Source organism: Nycticebus coucang, chromosome 4 (genome assembly GCF_027406575.1).
Source record: "Nycticebus coucang isolate mNycCou1 chromosome 4, mNycCou1.pri, whole genome shotgun sequence".
NCBI classification, from domain to species: Eukaryota; Metazoa; Chordata; class Mammalia; order Primates; family Lorisidae; genus Nycticebus; species Nycticebus coucang.
Genome location: NC_069783.1, coordinates 66,789,712 through 66,814,670, shown reverse-complemented (window position 1 = coordinate 66,814,670; position 24,959 = coordinate 66,789,712). Strand labels below are relative to the sequence as shown.

The following is a 24,959-nucleotide window of genomic DNA, read 5'->3' as shown; positions in this document are numbered from 1 at the left end:
CAGCCGCAGGGCTCCGCCCCCTTTCCTGAGAAGTCCCACGCCGGGGACCTGAGGCTGGAGTTGGGTGAGGGCGTTGGGCTATCCTAAAATATGCCTGATAATAATGGTCTCCCTCCCGCTGCGAACTCTCAACCAGAGTACCTAGTAATTCAAATATGTATGTATGATATGGCAGTGGGCAAAGGGGCAATAAAGAAATTGGTGCTGTCTTTGAAGAAACACCTTCACGATCTCAGGAGCGTATCTGGCATTATCGGAGTTAGCTAAATCCAACTTGTTAGGGCGACCGGAGACAGAATACGGAAAGCGGGAGGGACAAACTGTCTTTAACGTTGGAGTCTGGTTTCTAAGTTGGTGTTTTTGTCGAGGTCTGGGAGGGGCGGTTGCCGGTGGTGAAATCGGCTGGACCATGTCGGCCTTCGAGAAGCCTCAGATCATCGCCCATATCCAGAAGGGCCTCAACTACACGGTGTTCGACTGTAAGTGGGTGCCCTGCAGCGCCAAATTTGTAACCATGGGCAACTTCGCACGGGGCACTGGCGTCATTCAGCTGTACGAGATCCAGCAGGGGGATCTGAAGCTGCTCCGAGAGGTGGGTGTCGGGTCGAGACGACACAGTTCCAGGATCTGGACTGCCGTTGGGGGCGAGTGTGGATCCTAGGGCCTGCATTCCTCTGCCACAGCCTTCGTCCACCATCCTTCCTACCCCCTCAAAGCACAGCTTGCGCTGCGCGGGACCAGAGACTCTGACCGCAGATTGAGGAATGCTTCCGATTTAAAACCTTTCTTTCGAATTCTGAATTCTCACCCGCGAGCTAGTTCCTCCGCACCCTTCCAGTCCCCTTTTCCTGCCACCCCCAGTGCAGGCCAGCGCGAGGTCTCTGGGAAGTGACCTTAAGATTTCATGTCTCAATTTGAGGACCTTTGGGGCACTTCACTGTTGTCTGCCTTGTCAGTGGTCTCATGTTAGTAAATGTCTTTTCACGCAAGCAGAGTCAAAGCAGGTAGTGGATACCTGCAGTGTAGTGACAAATAATTCTTTCGACAAGTATAAATTGAGTGCCTGTTATTCCCAGTTATAGGAATGACAGTGTCCTCGATCTCATGTAGGTTTCGTGGGTGGGGGGAGATAATCAGTTCAATGATCAAACTAATGATGCAAAAATACAAACGGAAATGAGCTGTCTTAACACAAAGGAACACAATTCTAGGAGAGCAAAAACAATTGGGGTAAGTAGAAGCTAACTAGGCCAAACTAGGAGTAAAGTATGTGATTTCTAGAGGAAACAGCATATTCAGAAGCTTAGTGATGGGAGGAAAAATTATCTCCTTAAGAAACTACAGGGGAAAGGAAGAAACAGACATAGGACATTTAAGGATTTGTGCCTTTTTTCTAAGAAAATGGGATATCATTGACAGACTTTAAGCAGGATGTTGCAAGATCAGATTTACAAGTTTTGTAAAGATCACTAGGGAAAGAATTAGAGAATAAAGATAATATCTAGCATTTTTACAGATGCTTATAGTTTTTTTTTTGTAGAGACAGGGTCTCACTTTATGGCCCTCGGTAGAGTGCCGTGGCCTCACACAGCTCACAGCAACCTCCAGCTCCTGGGCTTAAGCGATTCTCTTGCCTCAGCCTCCCGAGCAGCTGGGACTACAGGCGCCCGCCACAACGCCCGGCTATTTTTTGGTTGCAGTTTGGCCGGGCCCGGGTTTGAACCCGTCACCCTCAGTATATGGGGCTGGCGCATTACCGACTGAGCCACAGGCGCCGCCCAGATGCTTATAGTTTAAAAAATGTCTTTATTTGACTTACTTAAAAAAAAACATAAGCAGGTGTTTAGGATGGTAACAAATTGCAAGGCAGGAGAAAAGTTGAGAACTCCAAGGGTTCAAAAAGTATGGAGAAAATCCTCTGGGAGGAGATAAGGGTTAAACTATAGGTGAAAGAAGAATGCAATTTTGATAGGTAAGCCTAGATGGTGTGTAAGGTCCTGGGCCACTTTAAATTTCCCTGTTTGCTCATCTTAAATTCAGCTTGTTTTCTCTAGTCAGCCACTCTACTGAGTCTTCCAAGCATGACTTGTTCTTTCTACCTTTCTTTAGTTGTTCATCTCTTAGCTCCCAGTCACCTGTTGCTATTCTAATGTTCAGTTCAGATTATTTGTTATATGACACCCTTCCTGATTCTCACACAAAGTAACTTTTCTTTATATTACGTTACTATAGTACTTATCATCTGTGCCAGAAATACATTCTGTCCCATTTATTTCTAACAAGATTGTAAACTCCTGGAGAGTAAGGACAATACCTTTCTTTAGTGTGGTTTGTGAGGAGCAGCCACTCAATAAATTACTTGTTAAAGAATAAATGAATGTATGTCTGTAAATAGTGTGCAATTTGGGAAATTTAAATATTTTAAAATTATTAATTAACTTGTGGTTCAGGTGTGAACAAAGGTAGAGTGTTAGGAACAAATTTCAGTCAAAGGCCAACAAGAGGCCATCTAGAGGCTTGTGATTTATGATGGAATATGTGATTCATACACATTTCTGGAATATACTATTCCACCTGGTAAAATATGCTTTTTGTCTCTCTTCTAGAGATTCTGTAAAATTCTAGCACTTTTTAAAAAATAATTTTAAAAAGTATTTATAAAAGAAACAAATCCAAAAAAGAAAACAAATAAATAACAATTTTACATTTTAGCAGAAGTAATATATGTTTATAGTAGAACATTTAGAAAATATAGATAGAAAAAGAAGTAGAGTACCACCCATAGTGTCAATCCCAGCAATAACCAATCACTTCTTCTATTTTCACCCAGCTCCTTTGGTTCTTTTTCTCTTCCATAAATTATCTACTAAGAACATACTATTTAAAGGTACTGTGCTAAAAAAGGACCAAACATATCTGAAAGATGAGCCAACTAAAGAGCCTGGACTTCAGTATTTTTTTAAACTTCTGTGAGGTGATCCTTATGAGACCAAGGCTGAGAACTCTTAGGCTAGGTAGATTATTCATGAAAATATTAGGAAGCAAACTTTATTTATCATTATAGAACTACCCCAAGTCCTGTGTTCCAAAGCCCATGCATGTCAGGTGAAGCTGTAAAGGAAGCATTGTGTTAATGTTGTTCCCTTAATTGTGTTAATAAAATGATAGATAGGGAATGGTGAGCAGAGCCTCTGTGTACAGTTGAGCAGTTTTTTGCACCACACAAACGTGTCTGGCCAAGTGTTCAAGTGGGAGCTGAAATCTCTCCTTCATCAAGCCTTATATGTGTGAGACTTCAGCTTGTAAACGTCAACTTTTTTCTAATTGGCAGAAAGATACGATAGGGACGAGGGATGGCCCTGAAAAATGGAATCACAATCGTCAATAATTCTTATTCTATAAAAGCTAGTAATAAACTAATAAAATTGCTGCTTTTTTAGCCCTTGAGCTACTGAATTCATGCTTGTTAGCATTTGGTTGACTAAATCTCTTAATGTTAATTAAGTAGTGCCAGGATGCGGAGGAGGAGGAGATGCTGACAGCCTGTACTAGACCCACCCACATACAGAACAAAAATAGCTCTAACAGGAGTTATCCATCATGGGCTTCCTTAATCCAGTTAACTTCTATTGGAGTAGAGAAAACCTAACAGCTATGTCAAGTATGACCATCAGTGATGGTCATTTTGAGCATCAAATAACAAAATTGTTAATATATACCATTTTTCTTTGTGGAACAATTTCTTCATTCATTTAACCCAGTTTTCCAGCAAGAAAAATTTTAAGTTACCATTGAATTCTTTTCATCTTTTCTTTTCCATAAATGAAATACTTAGTGGATGGAGAGGGAACCCTTTTTGTGAACTATAAAAATTTAGCTTTAGTAGTGTCCTCTCTTAATTTAGCGATTATTATCATTTCCATGAATGTCAGAGGAAAGATAAAACACACCTTTTGTAAGTCCATCTGCCAGCAAGGCTCCATCCTTCTGAGCAAAGTACAGTCCTCACTGAACAGAAACGATTAGGCGTTAAAAATAAAGTTCATTTTTAATGTTTTATATTTTGATTTTAATTTGATTTTTGTACAAGAGACCACTAGCATGTATGAATCTCTGTTTATTTGATACAAGAAGAGAAAAGAGGACACGAGGGAAGCATAATACCATCTATTCATATCTTGTAAAGCCAAAAGGCGGGAATCTGAAAATAGGTTTAATTCATGCCTGTACCATTTCCCTCACCAATTCATTTCAGAATTCAAACATTTCTTTGGTACTTCTAATGACTCTCAGGTTTACAGAATGAGGGCTGTATAATAAAAGTGTTCATTTAGAGGCTAAGGCCAGAGACTTGCCTAAGCCCAGGAGTTAGCGGTTGCTGTGAGCTGTGTGATGCCACGGCACTCTACTGAGGGTGATAAAGTGAGACTCTGTTTCTACAAAAAAATAAAATAAATAAATGAAAGTGTTCATTTAGTTGATTTACATATAGGTCTGGAGGCAGCCTAGTTTAGTAGAAAAAGCTTGGAGTCTACCTGTATTGTGGGACCTGCAAGTAGTCACTAAGTCCACTGAACCTGTTTCCTCATCTTAAAAGTGGAGTTCCAAATACTTAGTTTGTAGCCTTATAACAGATGTCCATTCTGTGGCCCATGGGCTGCATTCTTATTTTGTGAGGACACTTTTTGCTTGTGCTAATCAGCTTAATCAGCTTTCCTTAGTGTTTGTGTATTTAACGGGTGCCCAAGACACCTCTTATTCTTCTAATGTACCATAGAGACAAAAAGAGGTTGGACACCCCTGTATAGAAAGACAAAGGATGATCTAGTCTAGAAGAACATCTGAAATAGTATCTGATATGTAGGTGTTCAATATATGGAAACAATGAAGAAGATTAAACAGGGCCAGTGATAGTAATTTGGGAGTTCCATTTCAGATTGGGAGGGCAGGGAAGGCCTCTGGGGATGTGGCACTTGAACTGAAGTCTAAACGGGGAGAAGGATACAGGCTGGGTGATCTGAAAAGAGGGAACTGCAAATGCTACTGCCTTGAGATGGAAAAGACCATTGTGAGCCTAAAGAACAAAAAGAAAGGTCAGTGGTGTGGCTGCAGTTAGTAGAGAGAGAAGGAGAAGCAGGAAGGAGAAACAGAGAGACAGGCAAGGCCAGATTTCAAAGGGTTTTGTCCACTTTGTAGACCACAGGCCTTGGTGCTGCTCCTGTGAGTCTGTGCCTCTAAATAGATAAGTTTTACTTCTTTGTTTAATATATGTAAAAAAGACACACTTTTAAAATCCACACAATGACGAAGGCGCAGAGATCTAGGATGGGGCCTCTGTCGTGTAATTGTCCAGTTCTTGGTTTGGTTTTTTTCACTCAAGGGCAGCGACTCTCAGACATGTGCTGGTGTCAGAGAATCTGCACATCATGCTGCTGTTTTGGGGAGCGTCGTGAAATATTGGAGTAGTCAGTTTCATCTTTGCACAAGGAAGAGTTTTTCAGCAGACAAATCTGATTATACGTATTCTGATCTTTCATCACAAAAAGTAACCCCACAATTTTTTAAAATCGTCATCTGCAGGTTTTCTTATTGGCATTCATTACTAGTATTTTCTAATAGGCAAACTAAGAAAATTATTTGAAGAAAACTTAAAAATTTAAGGAAAACACACCCGTTGACTTTTGTTTTGGGTGAATTTTCTAATAATTGTATTATTTTATGTTAGTACCAGAAGGTCAATATATTCCAGGGGCATAGATTGAAATTCTCTATTCTAAAGAGCCTCAAGGCAAAAGGGAGGAAAGTTTTGCTTCCAGATTTTTCTTACCAGGAAGGAAATCTTAGAAGAGCTGTGTGCTTACTGTAGGGACTGAAAAGTGGAGGTTAGTTTTTGCCTCTCATGGCCCAGGAAGAGTAGCCCTTCCTGGAAGTTCCAGATGACAGCAGAGGAGTTATGGCCTCAGAATCTTTTGGCTGGTGGCAGAGAAGAAAATAGGCAAGCAGTCTCCCAAGTGCGTCTCTGAGAAGAATTTTCCCAGAGGATTGGGTCAGTAAATAGTATAAGCTCCCCTGCAGCCACTAGTCCATAAGCCTCCTGGAACTACAGGCTGTCCATTTGGACTGCCTGCTGCTTCCCTCCAAGGCCTGGCTTTATCCTCTGCCTCAACATGAAAGCCATTCTCTGTGGTTGAGAGCTGGGCCTGCTGAGACAAAGGGGGCAGGGGCTGTTTACATAGGTTAGCATGGGGTGGACCTCTGAATTAATTTAACTGTACAAATTGTGTCCTAATAGCGATTAATGCTTTACCACTATAAATATATTACTTCAGGTTCTTTTATTTGGAAAGAAGGGAAATGTCAGAGTGTAAGTGGTCTAGGGTTGTAAACTTTGTTAAATTGACAAAATTTTGATTCTCCATGTTGCCCCATCTTAAGATACTTCTCTTCATAAAATTGGAAAAGTAACTGAAATAAATGACTATTAAATGTTCTGACGCAGTGAATAAGTGATGGCATCTCAGCGAGCGTTCCGCGGTTCTGTGCTTCTCAGTCAGTGTGGTCTTTTATAATCATGTGACTGCAGACGGCTGATTTCATTTACTAGACAGTTCCAGGGAGGCTGTGCTGTGAGGGCTTTATTTTTAGACCTGGCTACACAGTAACTGCTAACTTACCCAGATCCCTAAAAGTAGGAGAGTTAGACAATCTGAGAGTTTCCAAAGCCTTATACCATATAATGTATCTTTTTTTTTTTGTAGAGACAGAGTCTCACTGTACCGCCCTCGGGTAGAGTGCCGTGGCATCACACAGCTCACAGCAACCTCTAACTCTTGGGCTTACGCGATTCTCTTGCCTCAGCCTCCCCAGCAGCTGGGACTACAGGCGCCCGCCACAACGCCCAGCTATTTTTTTGTTGCAGTTTGGCCGGGGCTGGGCTTGAACCTGCCACCGTCGGCATATGGGGCCCGCGCCCTATTCACTGAGCCACAGGCGCCGCCCATATAATGTATCTTTTAAATTAGAAAAAAATGTTCACTTTTAGTATTCACTTGTAGTATAAGATAAGCAAATTTTATTTTCTTCTTTGAAAATTGCTGTGCATACATTGTATAGATAATATGTGCTATATGGAAATGCCCAGCTGAACACTGAAAGTGGCAGGCAAATTCTTTTTAAAATTATTTGAAATAAGCCAACCTGGGAGGGCTGAAGATTGGTGGAGGAACTGCAGGGTTGCAAGGGGAGATGCCCTGCAGAAGAGAAAAAAGTTCATTCCCATTCTGATTGTCAAATGAAACAACTCAAGTCAAGGGACAGTGTACTGTGATCTGCCTGTCTGCCTGGTACTGACACAAACCCATGTCTGTTTGTAAATGTGTAGAGGAAAGTCTAGAAAGATGGAGATTACTTCCGAGGAGCGTTAGAGGGACTCAGTTTTTCCCTCCATTCTTCTATTTTGTTTGAATTTTATAGAGAACATGTATTACTTTTGTAATATTAAGAATGAAACAATTAAAGATTATAAGAGACTAAACGAGGAATAGCTTTGCCCTGTGAGGCTGACAGTGCGTGGGAATTGTTACAGGGCCAGAGTGTGGTGTAGGGCAGGCGTCTGTAGTAGCTTCATCTAATTCCCAGTGCCAGAGTTTTCAGGAGCCCAGAAAGCAGGAAGAGCAGTCTGATTCTAGGAGGGACCTCATCCACCTGGGCAATTGGAGTTGGCTAGGAGGGGCCAGTGGAGAAATTGGAAACATCAGGAAGTAAAAGATTAATGGAAGACCAGGAAGGTGGGGGAGTAGATGGGAATAGTATGATGAATATGTATGTGTGGGAGAGGCCAGATAGTAACCGACATTTGGGTTGTGAACGTCTTGAGGTCGCCTTTGGGTCCTCTTTTGCCTAGTTCAGTGACTTGCATGTAGTAGCACCTCATTAAAAACGGAAAGTTGCACAAATGGGCGAATCTGTAAGGCTCTAGACTTCATTTTCTTTCAGTGACAGGTTATTTCCGAGGACCTTTTTAGCTATATGGTCTTCTACATCTGGTTTCCGTAAGCCCCATATCTTAAATAGTGCATTGGTATATGGTTGTTTTACTAATTATATACAATACTAGGAGCAGGAGGCTTTTAAATTATATAAACCTCTAAAGATTAGCAGTGGTTCATTGGTACACACAGGTTTACAAATCTCTATGTATTGAAAAGTTTCAAGATCAAGTGAACATAAGCGTTTTCAGTTTATAGGTTCTACAGGGAAAACTATAAAGACACATAAAAGTTTTTGTTCCTGTAGCCATATGGAAAGAATAATGCCTTCATTATGTTCTTGTTTCTATTGAGGCTCTTAATATCACATTAAATACTGAACCTTTCATATTTGCAAATGAGTAGAGATGGTTGAGTTGTCAGCTTATGAATGTCTCATTAGTGAGATGTGAGGAAAGACAAATTATTTTTTACTATTACGTACTTTTAAACTACAGAAAAATGACTAAGGGAAAATCATGAACATTTTTATCAGAAAATGTTTTAGTTGCTTATTGTATTGTGTGTCATTTAAATTCCTCAATAGAGCCATAAACATTATAGATTATAAATATCTGCTTATATAAATAATGGATCTTCTCTTCCTCCCTTCTATCAAGATTGAAAAGGCCAAACCCATTAAGTGTGGAACATTTGGTGCAACCTCTTTACAGCAGAGATACTTAGCTACTGGAGATTTTGAGGGAAACCTTCATATATGGTAAGATTATTTAATCAGTATTCAGATAGATGAGATAAGCAATTTCTTTGAGTCTTATTACTCATCTTCTGAAAGCAAATTCAGATTTTAAAATGTTTCTTTCCATGTTCAATTTTAATAATTAAAAAATGAGAATTATCTTTTAATATGTATGTCTAGATTTCATATTCAAAATCTAACCTATTTTTCTTTAGATATTTTGGATAATGGTATCAATACTTATTTTTATATATGTTCCTCTACCTTTAAGGATACAATATATAAAATGCGTATGTATAAATGAAAAATGAGATATTAATTGTTTACATTTATTTCAAGAAGAGATTTAGCATTACAGAATGATACACAAATTTTTGTTGGTTTTAATTTTTTCATGTAGGACTCAATTCATTTTTTTTTTTCTGGTTTGCTTTAACTAACATTTAAGCACAACTTTTTAGGAAAACATCTGTTGAACAATTTAAGATAAACCTATTTTGAATAAGCAAATTACTATTGTGCCAGATGCCTTTAATTTTTATGTTTTACCTAGCTATTTTTTCATAGAGTTGAATGAATTGAAATTCATCTTTAATTACTTTCCAGGAAAATCTGTTAATCATTTAAAATATACCGTAGTGTTTTAGGAAGTTATAAGAAAACTATTTTTCTTATGTCATGTTTTCTAATATGATTTTGTCTGATTCTCACTTAGAATCTGCTACTCTATAATTAAATTTCTTTGACATATTTATCTTACAATCATAATATAAAACAGAATTAAGCTATTTTAATTTTTCCTGGCTTTAATGACTTAATAATGAAATTAGCATTTATTCATTAGTTCTTATATGTCATAACATATTCTTTAAAAGAAATTGAAAGAGAGGCCCGTCTAAATGGGTTTTGTTTGGTTTATTTTGTTTTTGGAGACAGAATCTCTCTCTGTTACTCTGGCTATAGTGAAGTGCCATCATCATAGTTCACAGCAGCCTCTAACTCCAGGGCTCAAGCAGTCTTCCTGCCTCAGCCTCCTGAGTAGCTGGAATTACCAACACACATCACTGCACCTGGCTTTCTATTTTTTTGTAGAGATCAGAGTATCGTTCTTGCTCAGGCTGGTCTCGAACTCTTAACCTCAAGAGATCCTCCTGCCTCAGCTTCCCAGAGTACTACCCTGTTTCCTCAAAAATAAGACATCCTCCAAAAATAAGACCTACTTACAGGAATTCTAAGTTGAATGATGACGTTTCTCACTGGGGACTTGAAGGAAGCCAAAGTGGAGAGAAAAATTTAGAAGTAGATGTATAAATTATCCTCATAGCAAAACTCTTGTTTTTAAACAAAGTATCTAAAACACTATATATTTTCTTGAATTTTAGTAGTGGATTTAACTGTTTGGGACATGCGATGTAAATAAGAGGCTGTGTTTGTTGTTTAGGAATTTGGAAGCTCCAGAGATGCCAGTGTATTCTGTAAAAGGCCATAAAGAAATTATAAATACTATAGACGGTATAGGTGGGCTAGGAATCGGAGAAGGAGCGCCTGAAATTGTGACTGGCAGCCGAGATGGTGAGTCAACATATTCTTACGTATTAAAAAAAAATTTTTAATGGAAATCTCTAAGCAACGGTACATCCTCTCTACCTAAAAATCCCTTTCAGTTGCCTTGACCACCTAGGTCTAATAATCTTGGTGCTACTTTTCTAATACGTAAATTCGCAATTGTTTCAGACTTTTAGATATTTTGAGATAGAGGCATAACAGTTACTATTTTAGTGTTGAGCTAGTTCAGCTCCTAAATGATGGTTTCCTCTAAACCTTGAAGGATTTAAAATGTCTTTACAGGTTTTTCAGGCAGCTGATGATATAATGTGGGTGGCAGCTTTTCATTTTCTTTTTTTAAAAGGCAGAATTAGTACTTGTGAAAATTGTCATATTGACAGCTGGTTGAAAACTGAAGTTCTGTGATCCAGCTGGTGAGCGTTATAGAGAGCTCCAAAGGCACCGACTCAGCTGCTCTACCGACAGAGACAGGGCCTTTGGTGTTCAAAGCCATCCTGAATGACTCTCAGAGAGTCAGAATTTTCATTGCTTTACGAGGGGTACTTGAGAGATTTGGTATCTCAGTTGATTTGGATAGCTTTTTCATGGCTGCACAAGACCATAAGGAAATTGTTTTAAAAGAAAAGTGAGGCGTAATTTTCCAATAGGTATTCAAGAGCAGCTGTGTTTTACAAGTCACTTTTTTTAAATCATGAAAGCAATAGGGGTATAGAAGGAAAAATAACATGTAATCTATCACACTATTTTAGTCATTAGATTTCTCTTTTCGTTTTCGGTCATATGTGTCATATTGCATAAATATGATTTTGTCTCTTTTTATTTAATTTTTTGTCATATGTAAATGTTGCTGTTTCCATACACTTTTCATAATTATCATTTTAATGACTACATAATCCATCACATGGCTATACTTAAGTAAGCATTCAGTTTGCTTTAAGTCTTTTGTTTATTGTTTTGGGAGAGTGGTTTAAAAATAATGAAGACATGAGTATTGTCATGTATGCAATTCTTTTGGAATAAACATATTTTATTATTCTTAAAATTCATTGGCAAACTTTCCAAAGTACTTATTTACACTTTCAGCCTTAGTGGATGAAGTAGATTTCCATTCCACCTGCCAGCACTCATTTTCTCTTTCTCTCCCCTTATTTTATAGGTTAAAAATGGCATTCCATTCCAACTTGTGTTAACTTCTATGTTTGTTTACAAGTCAATTTTGTTTTGTGAATGGTCTGTTTTGTCACACCTTACTTCTGACACAACTTGTCAGGGCCCAGGACTGGCCAGGTCTCAGGCCCAGATTAACTAGGTTCTGGATGTGGACCGCTAAGTTACCTTGCTCTGGTACAGTTTCTCTTAGGTGCCTGAGGGCTATCTACTTTAACTGGAGAGAGAGTGTGTCTTAGAGAGAGTAAAGCAGTCTTCTTAGAAAGATAGATCTTAGTCTTTAGCAGAGCTTGGTAATCTTCAGCAGAGAGACGCCCTACTGGCGTTCTGCAGGCAGGAGAGGAGACAGAGTCAGAGTAAGTGGGTCCGTGATAAAATGCGCATGCTCCCTGCCTTCTCCAGTCTAATATAAGGCTGATCTCGTGCCTCTCAACCCCACAGGTGTAGAAACTGCCAATTCACCAATGCTCTCAATTTGAGAGCTCTCATGCTTGTTAGGAGAGCTAAATCCCTCTCCATGCCCTTTCCACCAAGGTGTTCCCTTATTGAGCTATACAGGTATTTCTTATAACTCTCACTCCTCCTAGCCATAGGCTATGTGGGCTGCTACACTGTTTATGTTCTTTGCTCATTTAACTACTGCAGAGTTACGGTAAATCTTATCCTGCAGGGGTTTCTTTTTGGAGACAAGGTTCTTGCTCTGTTGCTTGGGCTATAATACAGTGGCATCATCATAGCTCACTGCAGCCTCAAGCTGTTGGCTCGAGTGATCCTCCTGCCTCAGCCTCCCTAGCACTAGGACTTCTACAGGAGTGCACCACCATGCCCAGCTAGTTTTTGAAAAGACTTTGTAGAGAAGTCAGTTTGAACTTGCTGTGTTACTCAGGCTGGTCTTGAACTCCTGGCCTCAAGCAATCCTGCCATCTTGGCCTCCCAAAGTGCTAGAGAAGTCAGTTTGAACTTGCTGTGTTACTCAGGCTGGTCTTGAACTCCTGGCCTCAAGCAATCCTGCCATCTTGGCCTCCCAAAGTGCTAGAGAAGTCAGTTTGAACTTGCTGTGTTACTCAGGCTGGTCTTGAACTCCTGGCCTCAAGCAATCCTGCCATCTTGGCCTCCCAAAGTGCTAGAGAAGTCAGTTTGAACTTTGTGTTACTCAGGCTGGTCTTGAACTCCTGGCCTCAAGCAGTCCTGCCATCTTGGCCTCCCAAAGTGCTAGGATTACAGGTGTGAGCCATTGTCCCTTGGCTGTTAAAGCAGCCTTTTTAATGATTATTTTATACCTGAAGATAAATCTTCAGGAAAGGTGGAAGTATACTGCTATTACTCCTTTTTAGGATTTTTTGCTCTTTTCCTGTTGTCTCTGAGGTACTTGCCTTTTAGCCATTTTATTGCTGCATTTGCACTTCTTCTAGGTAGTGATGCCATCTAGTTAGTAGTCCTGCAGTACGAATTAAAATGAAGGGGATGCAGTTAAACTGAGAAGAAGTATTTGTTAATTTCATTTACTGTTTCTTTCCTTTCTATTGCTACAGGAAAATTAAACTTAGTGGCATTTGAAATAGTATTCTAGAACCTCATATAACAAATATGAATTCACAATTAGAATTTATTCACGTCAATGGTTATATTGATAGTGAGGGAAAAAGTAAAAATCACAACAACACTGGTATTATTCCTAATAAATAACACATTAGTTCTGGCTCATGATTTGAATTACATAACATTTGTGTTTGCCCTGTCAGTCATAACTTGTAGATAGCTTATAAATAGTTGTTGACTATTCTGTGTATCTATTAATTTAGAAATCAAGTCAGACAGTAACATATGGCTTATATCTCTGATACCAAATTCAACTTACCCAATTAGAAGTTAGAAAAATGTGATTATTTTTCAGCTGTGGTAACATTATAATATGGCCATGTACACTGGAAGCCATAGAGAAGGCAGAAAGGAAACACAATTTACTATTGAATTTTGTCAATTTACATTTTTACTCATGGCAGGAAATGTGAAGGTGTGGGACCCAAGGCAAAAAGATGATCCCGTGGCTAATATGGAACCTGTACAAGGAGAAAACAAGAGAGACTGTTGGACTGTGGCATTTGGTAAATTATTGAAGAATTCTTGTATTTCATATATTAGATGGTAAAAAGTATGGTGCTTTCAAAATTGTTCATTATTTCTTTATAGTCTGTTTTGTGGACAGTTTATTCAGGTAGATATATGTGATAGTTGATGTCAGCCTCTAAGGCCTGGTTTGAATCCCGACCTGCCATTCATTGGCTTTGTGGCCTGGGGAAGTTCTCTGTCCCTTGGTTGCTTCATTTATAAAGTGGAAATAATAATGGTATTGACTTATTAATGTTACTGTAAGGATCCATTGAGTTCATACGTGTAAAGTGCTGAATATCATGCTAGATTAAGTGCTCAGAAATACTTATTATGATGTGTTTCTGTTTAATTAGATAATAATTAGTTTAGAACCAAAGACCATTAATGGAGCTAAGCAGAGCCTCAAATGCAAATGGCAATGTAATGAATCTTGTATTACACTTAACATAGAGTATGTCTATTTTCTACAAAATAGTTTGCCATTACAAAATTATTTTTATAAATTTGATAACTGTGTTCTTTTACTATAATACTAAAATGAATATTGATTAGGACTACTAATTGCCCTTGAATCTCTTGCTTAGCATTAAAATTAAATTAATTTTTGCTACTAATTAGATATAGGCCATAATTAGTTGTGGTTATTTATTTATTTTTGTTGCATAGGGCACAGGTGCAATTTCATCATTGTCCTAGATTGGGTTATGCTCCAGTCAGGGCTTCTAAGCTATCTATCACCTGAAATAGTTTTAAAATTCTATTTTATTTCCCCCTTTTCATAGTATGATCCTGTGAAGACAACGGGCATTAAAAGTGGGATTTAGTGTATACCTGAACTGTTTAACTTCTTATGTTAGGGTTTAAATTAAACTGTTATTTAATCAAAGGAAAGGTATATTTTTAATTTTTAAAAGAAATAGTATAAGAATTACAATGTATTTGTATGCTATGAGCAATAATAAAAACTTAAGATACATATACTTTGTGGAGAAATTTCAGGATTCGTATTTAGAATGATCATTTTTAAATTGGTATCATATGGGCCTGGCACGGTGGCTCAGGCCTGTAAACCTACCAGTCTGGGAGGCCGAGGCAGGTGGATTGCTTGAGCTCAAGAGTTGGAGTCCAGCCTGAGCAAGGGTAAGACTTCATCTCTAAAAATAGCCAGACATGGTGGCAGGCGCCTATAGTCCCAGCTACTGGAGAGGCTGAGGCAAGAGGATCATTTGAACCCAAGAGTTTGAGGTTGCTGTGAGCTATGATGCCAGGGTACTCTAAGGAGGGTGACAAAGTGAGACTGGGTTTCAAAATAAATAATTAGGTATCAATTTAAAAGTATTTTTAGATTCATTAAAGCTTTTACCTTGTTCATCTCAGAGACATAGTGCAATTTAAGCAGAGAGAGGGAAGGAGCGAGGGGGTGGGGTCTTGGTGTGTGCCACACCTTTTGAGGCCAAGACACAATTGTAAGAGGGTCTTTACCTAACAAATGCAATCAGTGTAACCTGATTTCTTGTACCCTCAATGAATCCCCAACAATAAAAATAAAAAAGAGGATATTAAGTAAAAAAAAATTCATTGATTTGAAATTTTTTTATGAATTTCAAGAATGTACAAAGTGCTATGGGTATGGGAAGGTGAAACAGACTCATATTTTGCCCTCAAGGACTTCATAGCTTAATAAAGAGGGCATGATATCTATGTTAGCTATAATACAAGATAGGAGTGGCAGATCACAAGAGGCATGAATAATGCAGAAGGAATCCAGAGGAAGAGATGATTGGAGAGGAAGAGCATTTTGAACTCAGACCAAAGATACATAGGATTTCAGCCACTGAAATAGGGAGGACATTTCAAGTATAAGGAATAATTGGAAAGTGCCCAAGAAAGTACAGTAGTTTCTTGGTTTCTGTGGGCGATTCATTCCATGACCTCCCATCGATATTAAAATCCGTGGATACTCAGATCTCTTATATAAAATGCCGTAGTACCCATTTCAACCCCTAGAAGAAGTCAAAAAACATTAACTAATTAAAAAATAAACGGCATAGTATTTACATATAACCATAATAAACACATGTTTTTTCCATATACTTTAAGTCATCTGATACAATGTAAACAGTTGTATTGTTTAGGGAATAATGGCAAGAAAAAGAAGTCTGTACATGTTCAGTACAGATGCAAATTTTTTTCCAAATATTTTTAGTCCATGGTTGTTTGAACCCATGGAGGTGGAACCAATGAATATAGAAGGAAATAATGGTAGGAGTAGCCTTAGAGATGCCTCGGCACCATGGCTGGAGGTGCTTCAATGGTCTAAGGGTACTCATAAGCCTGGAAAGGTTTTTGCTTCAGGAAAATTACCTGGTGATATGTATTGGAGAGAGATGAATGGCACAGGGCATGTGATTTTTCAGGAGCTCTTTGCAATCTTCTGGGTAAGACATAGATTATATGTGGGTCAATTATGAAAATTTTGAAATACACAAAAATCAAGAAATGTAAAATCCTCGTAGACAAAAACAAATGAAGCCCTCCCAGCAACACTGATAAGCTGAGCAAACTGAAACTTGCACAGGTGAATCATAAAGGACGCTGTTGACTTTGTTTCTTGGAAGTGAAATAATGGACCATAACCCAGTCTGTTTCAAAACTTTCATAGTGACCCAGATAAGCAATGAGAATAGAGCAGAGCAGATAATTCAAAAGGTAATATTGTGACCAAATACATAGAATTTGGCACCTTTTTGGATCTGAAGGATATGTCTGAGATGACTGAATTTTGAGGTTGATTGTGGGGTTAATGATATTATTACTTGAGAAAGGTCCACAAAGAGTAGAATGGTTTGGAAGGGAAGGGAGTGAGGACAGCATCATGAATTTAAGATGCTGGTGCGCCATCTAGGTGGAGCCCAGAGTGGAGATGCAGGGCTGTGGTTTATGAGAAAGAAGAAGCTGGAGGCAGTGGAAAATGAAGGCACTGGGGTAAGATGCCCAGATAGCCTAGCACAGTGACAGGGGACTCATTCTCACTTAGCATTTTTTTCCTCAGCAGGAGGGATTGAGGGAAAAAGTCCCTGGATTCCATACTCTAGAGGTATGATCATCCATACTAAAAAGGTATAGCACAGCGTGCTACAACTTGTTTCATATTTCCTTGCAAAGACATATTTCCTTTGCATATTTCTTTGCAAAGAACAACATTTTGCAAAATCAATAGGTTTTAAAGTAGTTTCTATTTGCTTTCAAATATAGCTATTGCCAAGGAAAGCAACGGAAGCACAAGCCATATCTGTCTTCCCAGACCCTGCTGTGTTTGAACGGTAGTTGGCCTGCTAGTCTTTGCAGACGTAGTTGGGAGAGAGTGCTTTCTTTCAAGTTAGAATCCAGTGGACACTTCCACATAACCCTTCAGGATAGAATTTCAGTGAATGAGCTTTTCTTTTTTAGAGACAGAGTCTCACTTTGTCACCCTTGGTAGAGTGCTGTGGCATCTACAGCAATTTCCAGCTCTTGGGCTTAGGCGATTGTCTTGCCTCAGCTTCCCGAGTAGCTGAGACTACAGGCACCCACCACAATGCCCAGCTATTTTTGTTGTTGTTGCAGTTTGGCTATGGCCAAGTTTGAACCACCACCCTCAGTATATGGGGCCAGCGCTCTACTCACTGAGCCACAGGCACCACCCGAATGAGCTTTTCTTGTAAAAAAAATTAGATACCGGGCGGCGCCTGTGGCTCAGTGAGTAGGGTGCCGGCCCCATATGCCGAGGGTGGCAGGTTCAAACCCGGCCCCGGCCAAACTGCAACAAAAAAATAGCCGGGCGTTGTGGCGGGCGCCTGTAGTCCCAGCTGCTCGGGAGGCTGAGGCAAGAGAATCGCGTAAGCCCAAGAGTTAGAGGTTGCTGTGAGCCGTGTAACGCCACGGCACTCTACCGAGGGCGGTATAGTGAGACTCTGTCTCTACAAAAAAAAAAAAAAAAAATTAGATACCAAATTAATAATCTTGAGGTCCTACCAAAACTGATGAAATAGGATTCTACTCAATGTAATTTTTTAAAATCTGATTTAAGTTATATGTTTGGTTTTATACCAGTCTTTAAATTAGTATTTATAAAAAGGTAAAATGTTGTATCTTGATTTCCAGGCAATGCTTACAATCAAGAGGAACGTGTTGTTTGTGCTGGCTATGACAATGGGGACATCAAGCTGTTTGATCTCAGAAACATGTCATTACGGTGGGAGACAAACATAAAAAATGGGGTAATGCACGTTCTAATGCTTTTTCGTCTCTGAACATGTTTCTATCCACCTGTGAACTACTATAGGAAAGCACTTCTGTTAATTCATCTCAGTCAACTCCTCTTCCAATGGTCCTGAACCTTTTGGAGCTAAATCCCTTTGAGAATCTAATGAAGAACATGGACTTTCTGAATCCTCTCTTCAGAAAGTGGACCCACATCCACTTTGTGTATGTACAATGTGGAGGGAGTTACCAGACCCTGAGGCCCATCTGTGGACTTCTGTGGGCCATGCCATATCGTATCAGAATGAGCAAGGAGGAGTGTTTCTACCTGCTAATATCAAAAAACATGAAATAGTAATCACCCCTTATGTGCCCTCAGATTTTTGGTTCCTGAGTTATACACCTTTAGTGAAGAATATATTCTCTTTTTTCCCTATAATCAGTCTTGATTTAACTGTATTAAATAATGTAAAAAGTTGAATGATGACTTTCCAAATGCATCCACTGAGCATGGGAACCCAAAATGGTTTTATTGATCTTATCAACCCAGAAGAAAATTTTTTTTACAGTAACAGTACTTGATGTACTGATTCAAAAGATGAAATGATTGTTTAAGTACTTTTCAGATGATCTGATCATTTGAAAGCTATTTTTCTTAGTTTAAAAGAGCCTCCTGAATAATAATGGTGAGACTGTCAATAATAAATACTCTCTATTTTCAGGTATGTAGCTTGGAGTTTGACAGAAAAGATATAAGTATGAATAAGTTAGTAGCCACATCTCTGGAAGGAAAGTTTCATGTTTTTGACATGAGAACACAACATCCAACCAAAGGTTTTGCCTCTGTTTCAGAAAAGGTAAATATGAGGAAAAAAAATCTTCCTATGAAGAGGAATGATAGCTTATTTGAGACTAATAAATAGAATTAGTCACCAAGGTTCCTTCCAGGTCTTTATGTGAAGGGAGCTATTTTTGATATATTATCGTGGGATCATGACAAGTTTTTCTGTGCAAAGAGTACTTTCTCAAAGTTTATCAACTATAGACTTCTTGATTATAATAAGGCTGTCAGTTGGCTAGGAATATGATTTTACAGTTGAGAAGCAATCACAAGAAACCCAGCTGACATTAGGAATTTGATCAACAAAATCCAGCATGGTGTCTTCTCATAAATATATAGTATTTGTATTAATACCTGATTATATATTTTAAAATATCTATCTATATATATTATGTCATTTCATCATATTCTATTTAAATCTCAATTTGCTATATTAAATAAAATTATTTGAAACACAAATTATTATGATTAATACTTAAGAAGTGACCAAAAATATTTATTTACATATTTGTATTTTGCCTTGTATTTGAGGTAGCTGAGGGGGAAACATGGTATTACTACATTAGAAAAATAGAGAAGAAAAGCAGGGCAGAAGGAAAATACTGGTTTTTAAAAAAAGGTAATGTCTAGAGTGGGGGATTATGTGAAATTCATGCTGAGACGTCCTGTCACAAAGTATGGGTTGGAAATGTGACTCTGAGATTCCTCAAGTATTAAAAAAAAAGATCAGTTACAGATTCATGGTTTCCATAAAATTAAAAGGTTTAAGTTGCTTAGGAAGTAATAATTTACTCTCTCTCTGGTGTGGATTCAGTAAGATTTCTCAGACTTTTCTATTTTGTCTCATTTTATTATCATTATTATTATGTATAAATTACTGTCATTGCCTGAAGAACTAAATTTTTAACATGTAGCTATAAATTGTCATATTGTTTTACCTTTGTCATTTCAGAATATATTAAGTATCAACAACATACAATGCTTTACTAAATTGTTTCATATATAATTTGCAACATACATATTTCTCATTTTCTATAAATAATATTGTCATTTGAAATTGTAGCAAAAATTCTTTGTTTGCTGGGTTTCTTTCCAGCGCACCATTTAGCGTGTAAACAGTTGTGTACTCTCTTCCTATTTAGGCTCATAAATCTACAGTCTGGCAGGTGCGACACCTGCCGCAGAACAGAGAGCTCTTCATGACAGCGGGAGGCGCCGGCAGCCTTCACCTCTGGAAGTAGTGAGTCTCTCCCTGCGCATAGTGCTCCTTTTTCAGTTCTTCGTGGGTGTAAAGTAGGATTAGATTGAACTTTTCTTTTTTCCTGCTTTGACTTAGTTCATTTTGATATGATTTTAAATTTCATGGGGTTACATAACTATTGTTGTTTTCTAAGTATTTTTTTCATGTCCCTATTTTACACTTAGTAAATGTTAACCTTTTTTGACACACTAAATATATTTGTCATTTTCATTATGTCTGCTGTATATTAGAGTAGCCTAGGAACAGGTTTTTTTTTATAATTTCAAAACAGATTTGAAATTATAGCTTTTTCTAGTTTTAGTATGAAAAAGTTGGCCATAGACATTTATCAAATACCCTGTTTCCCCGAAAATAAGACAGTGTCTTATTTTAAGGTGTGCTTCCAAAGATGCGCTAGGTCTTATTTTCAGGGGACATTTTATCTTTCCTGTAAGTAGGTCTTATTTTCGGAGGATGTCTTATTTTCGGGGAAACAGGGTGTCTTCTATTCATTAGAACACTACCTCTAGAAGATAGGAAAAGATTAAAATTCTTAGTTTTGGATCCTGATAATTCACTCTTCTAAATTCAGATGACATCATTGTGATAGGGACCAAACAGAGCCTGGCATTCCTGACTGTCTCCAGGAAAGACCTTGCACCTGAGCTTGCTGTCTGCATAGCAGGCAGGGTGAGCTGCTGTAAGAGCTCTTACCATGCACTGCACCCTGTGGGTCCCAGGGGCCCTAATGTCAATGTCAGCTGCTCATTTCAAAGGTCTGATAATAAAAATCAGAAGTTCATGGTATTTCTGAATACTTCATTAGCTAAGCAATGTATATTTGGAGGGAAAAAATAAAATCTTTCACTAAACACTCAGGGGAAAAAAAAATAACATAAGCCCATAAATGAAGGATATTTCAAAAATTAAGTTTGATTAGTAATGTAAGAAGAAAAACACCATCTTCAGTGTGTCTAGGACTTTGACATTTACAAAATCCACCTATTTCCTCTTTTTTATGGTATTTAATTTTTTGAGATAGGAGTTTTGCCCTGTTGCCCTGGCTAGAGTACAGTGGCATCATCCTGCAATCTCAAATTCTTGAGCTTGACAATCCTCCTGCTTCTGCCTCCCAAGTAGCTGAGATTGCAGGCACGCTACGCTACCACACCTGACTAATTTGTACAGTTGTTGGTAGAGAGGGGTCTTGCTCTTGCTCAGGCTGTTTCGGAACTCCTGACCACAAGCATTCCTCCCTTATTGTCTTTGTAATCCACACATAGATTTGTATCCCGTGTGACATGCACAAAATTGGGAGGTAATAGTTAATGTAAAAATATATTGAGCCTTTAGCCAGGAGTTACAAGAGGAAATCATCTGGTTATTCAAAATTATTTTTCTTTGAATGAATAGACCCTAACATGCTGACTTTTTTGAGTATTAGGGACACACATACTTTTAAAACTTTTAAAACTTTAATAAATAATGTGGAGGGTTTGAAAAAGTCTTTATATTTTAAATACTGAATTATTACAGCCTTTGTCAAGAAACATAAGGGGAAAGTCTATATTTGAATTATTTACTCAGCTGAATGTGTTACTCCTTTTAATCAAAATAATTTATAGGGTCTGAGAAGTTAGTAGAAGAGAGAATAGTAGGTTATCTACCTATAGCTTTTCTCATTTTTGCTCTGCCTCTCATTTAGTTTATTTCTTAAACGCTTGAACTTTATTAGCATTTATAAAATAAAGGTAGTTTCATAATTGATACCTAATAGATTTTTTTTTTTTTTTGAGACAGTCTCACTATGTTGCCCTCGGTAGGAGTGCCCTGGCATCACAGCTCACAGCAACCTCAAACCCTTGTGATTCTCTTCCCTCAGCCTCCCAAGTAGTTGGGACTATAGGTGCCCTCCACAACGCCTGGCTATTTAATTGGTTGCAATTGTCATTGTTGTTTAGCAGGCCTGGGCTGGGCTCGAACTCGCCAGCGCCCTACTCACTGAGCTACGGACGCCAAGCCTCTCATAGATTTTTTATTTTTTTGTAAATTTTAAAAAATTTTTTATTAAATAGTAACTGTATACATTTGTGGGGTATAATGTGATGATTTGATATACAATGTGGAATACTTAACCTAATAGGTTTTAAAAGGGCTTCTGAGGAGGAATACCTCTGTATTTCAGAAGGACACATCTCCACAGGGGGAGAGTGTTTCATCCCCCCCAATCTAGACCAACTCGAATTTTGTTGTTAACCTTCAGCTCTTCTTACTTTATAAATTTATATTTTCAGCTGAAAAAATCAGATGTTCTCAGAATTGCTGTTTTTTTTTTTTGAAACAATAATGTTTAGATCTAAAATTTCCACCCAGTGGTGCCTTCCTATAGAAATGGTACACAGAAGGTCCTTAGGTCTGGATTTACATAATGGAGCTTTAGGGTTAGAAACCGGTGTCAGTTCTCCATTCTGGAAGTGTTTACATGGGCTTGTCCAAGGGTTACCTATAGCTATTGCCTTTATACGTTGTGTTTGCCTCTGCTATCTAGCAATCGGAATCTAGAGAAAAATTACAATAAAAGATTATCAAAAGCACCAAGAAAATGAATTTAGAAGTGCATAATCAACCTAGAACTTCTATATTAAAAGAGAAAGTATAAATATATGCTGAACAGAAATGATATTTAGAAGTTCTTAGTAGAACGCTTTTTTATGAAATATTTGGGGGATAGAGTTGAGATTGAAATTGTGTCTCTTTATTTGCATACAAGTCAACATTAGAAAGATTCTGTCAGTATTTATTACTTCCAGTAATAAACTGAGAAATAAAAATAGTCATTGAAGTATTTGTCTAGAAATAAAATGGTGAATTCTAAGATTCTAAGATTTATATCCTCTAACCTCTTTGATTTTGTTTTCAGCGAATACCCTATCCATCGGTCAAAGAAAGATTCTGAGGGAGTAGAGATGGGAGTTGCAGGTTCTGTCAGCCTTCTGCAGAATGTTACACTGTCTACCCAGCCCATTTCAAGTTTGGACTGGAGTCCAGATAAAAGGGGTCTCTGCATCTGCAGTTCATTTGACCAAATGGTGAGAGTACTGATTGTTACAAAACTCCATAAAATTTGATCTGAAGACTTTGTTCTTGAAGCCTTCCAGAGGAACACTCTTAGAATTTAAGAGATATTCCACGATCCTCTCACCCTCAATGAATAAAGTCAGATTTGGCTGAAGAAAAAAGGCTCCAGATGGAAACCTAGGTATGTTCTCTGACTGGCTGGATACAGGCTTCCCGCTGCACAGGAGTGCCACTATCTTCAGGGCCAGCTCCTGTGCGCTCCTGCCACTTCAAACACAAACTCAGTAGTTGCCTGTATTTAAACACATGTTGAATTTATTCTACATCCTCTAAGTTCCATATTTTTTATCCTTATCTTTTAATGTTTATAATGTTGTGGTAGGAATCACTTCATTTGGCTTAAAATAGTATGCCTTGGAAAAACTACTATGAACTAGCTCTCATAAAAACATTTTGAGAGATTTCAGTGTCAGTAAGTTTCTGTACAAAATATTATTTTATAAAATATCAAAATGGCACTGTTGGATTGGATTTTGGTATCTGTTATCAGCAGTGTAACTTATAAAATAAATACTATGATTTACAAAGACCTTCTTTACTTAAAACAGAGAATTTGAATTGGTGATACTTTTGGTTAGTGACTGTGATAGGTGATGGTGAGATGTACAAGATTGTGGGGGTTTCTGGTAGTATTTTTTTCAAACCTTTTTAATGTATTTTGTGAATAAACTTCTGCTTTTGAAATCTACGGAAACTTTCGTTTTGTGTAAAAATCAACACTATCACTTCATTTTGCATTATAAAAGCTTCATAAGCACTTCTTAATTCAATGTTTCTTTAATGCTCACCAAATCTTTAATAAGACTTTAGAAGTATTAACTTTATCACACTTTTCATTAAGCCTGCTCTCCCCCTACTTCCATTCAAGAGAACAGAGCTTCCTAAAACTTTCATAATATGTAAAATTTATGTGATTTCAGGGGTTCAGGAGAGTCACTTGTTTGGAATATTAAGCCCAGAAAATTAACTCTTTTTAGTTTCTGAAATGTTTTGTAAAATGATGCTATGGATACGATTATAAAAGTAAAAATTAAATTGGAGGTAGCACCTGTGGCTCAGTCAGTAGGGCACTGGCCCCATATACCGAAGGTGGCAGGTTCAAACCTGTCCCTGGCCAAACTGCATCAACAACAAAAAAATAGCCAGGCGTGTGGCAGGTGCCTATAGTCTCAGCTACTCGGGACAGGCAAGAGAATTGCCTAAGCCTAGGAGTTGGAAATTGCTGTGAGCTGTGATGCCCTGGCACTCTACTGAGGGCAATAAAGTGAGACTCTGGTCTCTTTTAAAAAAAAAAAAAAAATTAAATTGGACTTAAAAACTATCCCTGCTGGGGTTTTTTTTCTTTTCAGTTTTCAAAGAAAAAAATGTAAAGTTCGTAAAAATCTCTCTTAGAATGGTTGTATTTTGTGGTATAATTAGATTTAAGTCAAGAACAATAAATCCTAAATTGTACTAAATCTAAGATATCATTGATTGTAAGATTAGCTAATACCACTAATGTCATGCTGCTATGATGCACGTGTGCGGCTAATGAAACTGAGAAAATGCTATCACTTAGGTGTGTTTTAGATTAATTAAATGTTCTTTTAATTTTATTTAGACATAGATATTTTTCATTATATATCCCTGCTGTGCATCCTTACAAAATGAAATCCATGCAAAGTAAATTTGGTATGATAGTCCTCAGATTTCTTCTTATTGAGAGCCCAATCCTTCTAGATCACGTTTTGATTTCAGAGTCATCAGTGTTCATGTTTTCCATGATAGTATTTTCCTTCCTTTATACATAAAGTGATTGCAGCATTTCTTTCAAACACGTTGCATTCTCATCTTCAGGGTTTTCTTTCAATTAACTGACATTTATTGTACAAGTCTTGGTGTTCACATTCAGGCAATGAAAATTGTCATGACCAGTGCCTGGCTGAC

General features: G+C 37.9%; 1 protein-coding gene across 2 annotated transcripts; it reads left to right on the top strand.

Annotated features, from left to right (window-relative positions):
• The first annotated feature begins 299 nt into the window (after positions 1-299).
• On the top strand, positions 300-24,669 carry DNAAF10 (dynein axonemal assembly factor 10). Of its 2 annotated transcripts, none has more exons than XM_053587826.1 (8): positions 300-592; positions 8,648-8,748; positions 10,169-10,299; positions 13,464-13,565; positions 17,716-17,831; positions 18,537-18,671; positions 19,798-19,895; positions 22,816-24,669. In XM_053587826.1, exons 1-8 carry the CDS (start codon positions 410-412, stop codon positions 23,021-23,023), a joined length of 1,074 nt encoding a protein of 357 aa, XP_053443801.1. In that variant the 5' UTR covers positions 300-409; the 3' UTR covers positions 23,024-24,669. The 2 variants fall into 2 exon arrangements, with proteins under 2 accessions (XP_053443801.1, XP_053443802.1); XM_053587827.1 differs by having other exon boundaries at positions 361-479.
• Positions 24,670-24,959: the final 290 nt, after the last annotated feature.

Excerpts from the sequence above, each read along its gene's own strand:
- DNAAF10 (XM_053587826.1), top strand. The coding sequence starts at position 410 with ATGTCGGCCTTCGAGAAGCCTCAGATCATCGCCCATATCCAGAAGGGC. Across the intron at positions 10,300-13,463 it reads TGTGACTGGCAGCCGAGATG|GAAATGTGAAGGTGTGGGAC; the intron begins GTGAGTCAACAT and ends TACTCATGGCAG. Across the intron at positions 18,672-19,797 it reads TTGCCTCTGTTTCAGAAAAG|GCTCATAAATCTACAGTCTG; the intron begins GTAAATATGAGG and ends CTTCCTATTTAG.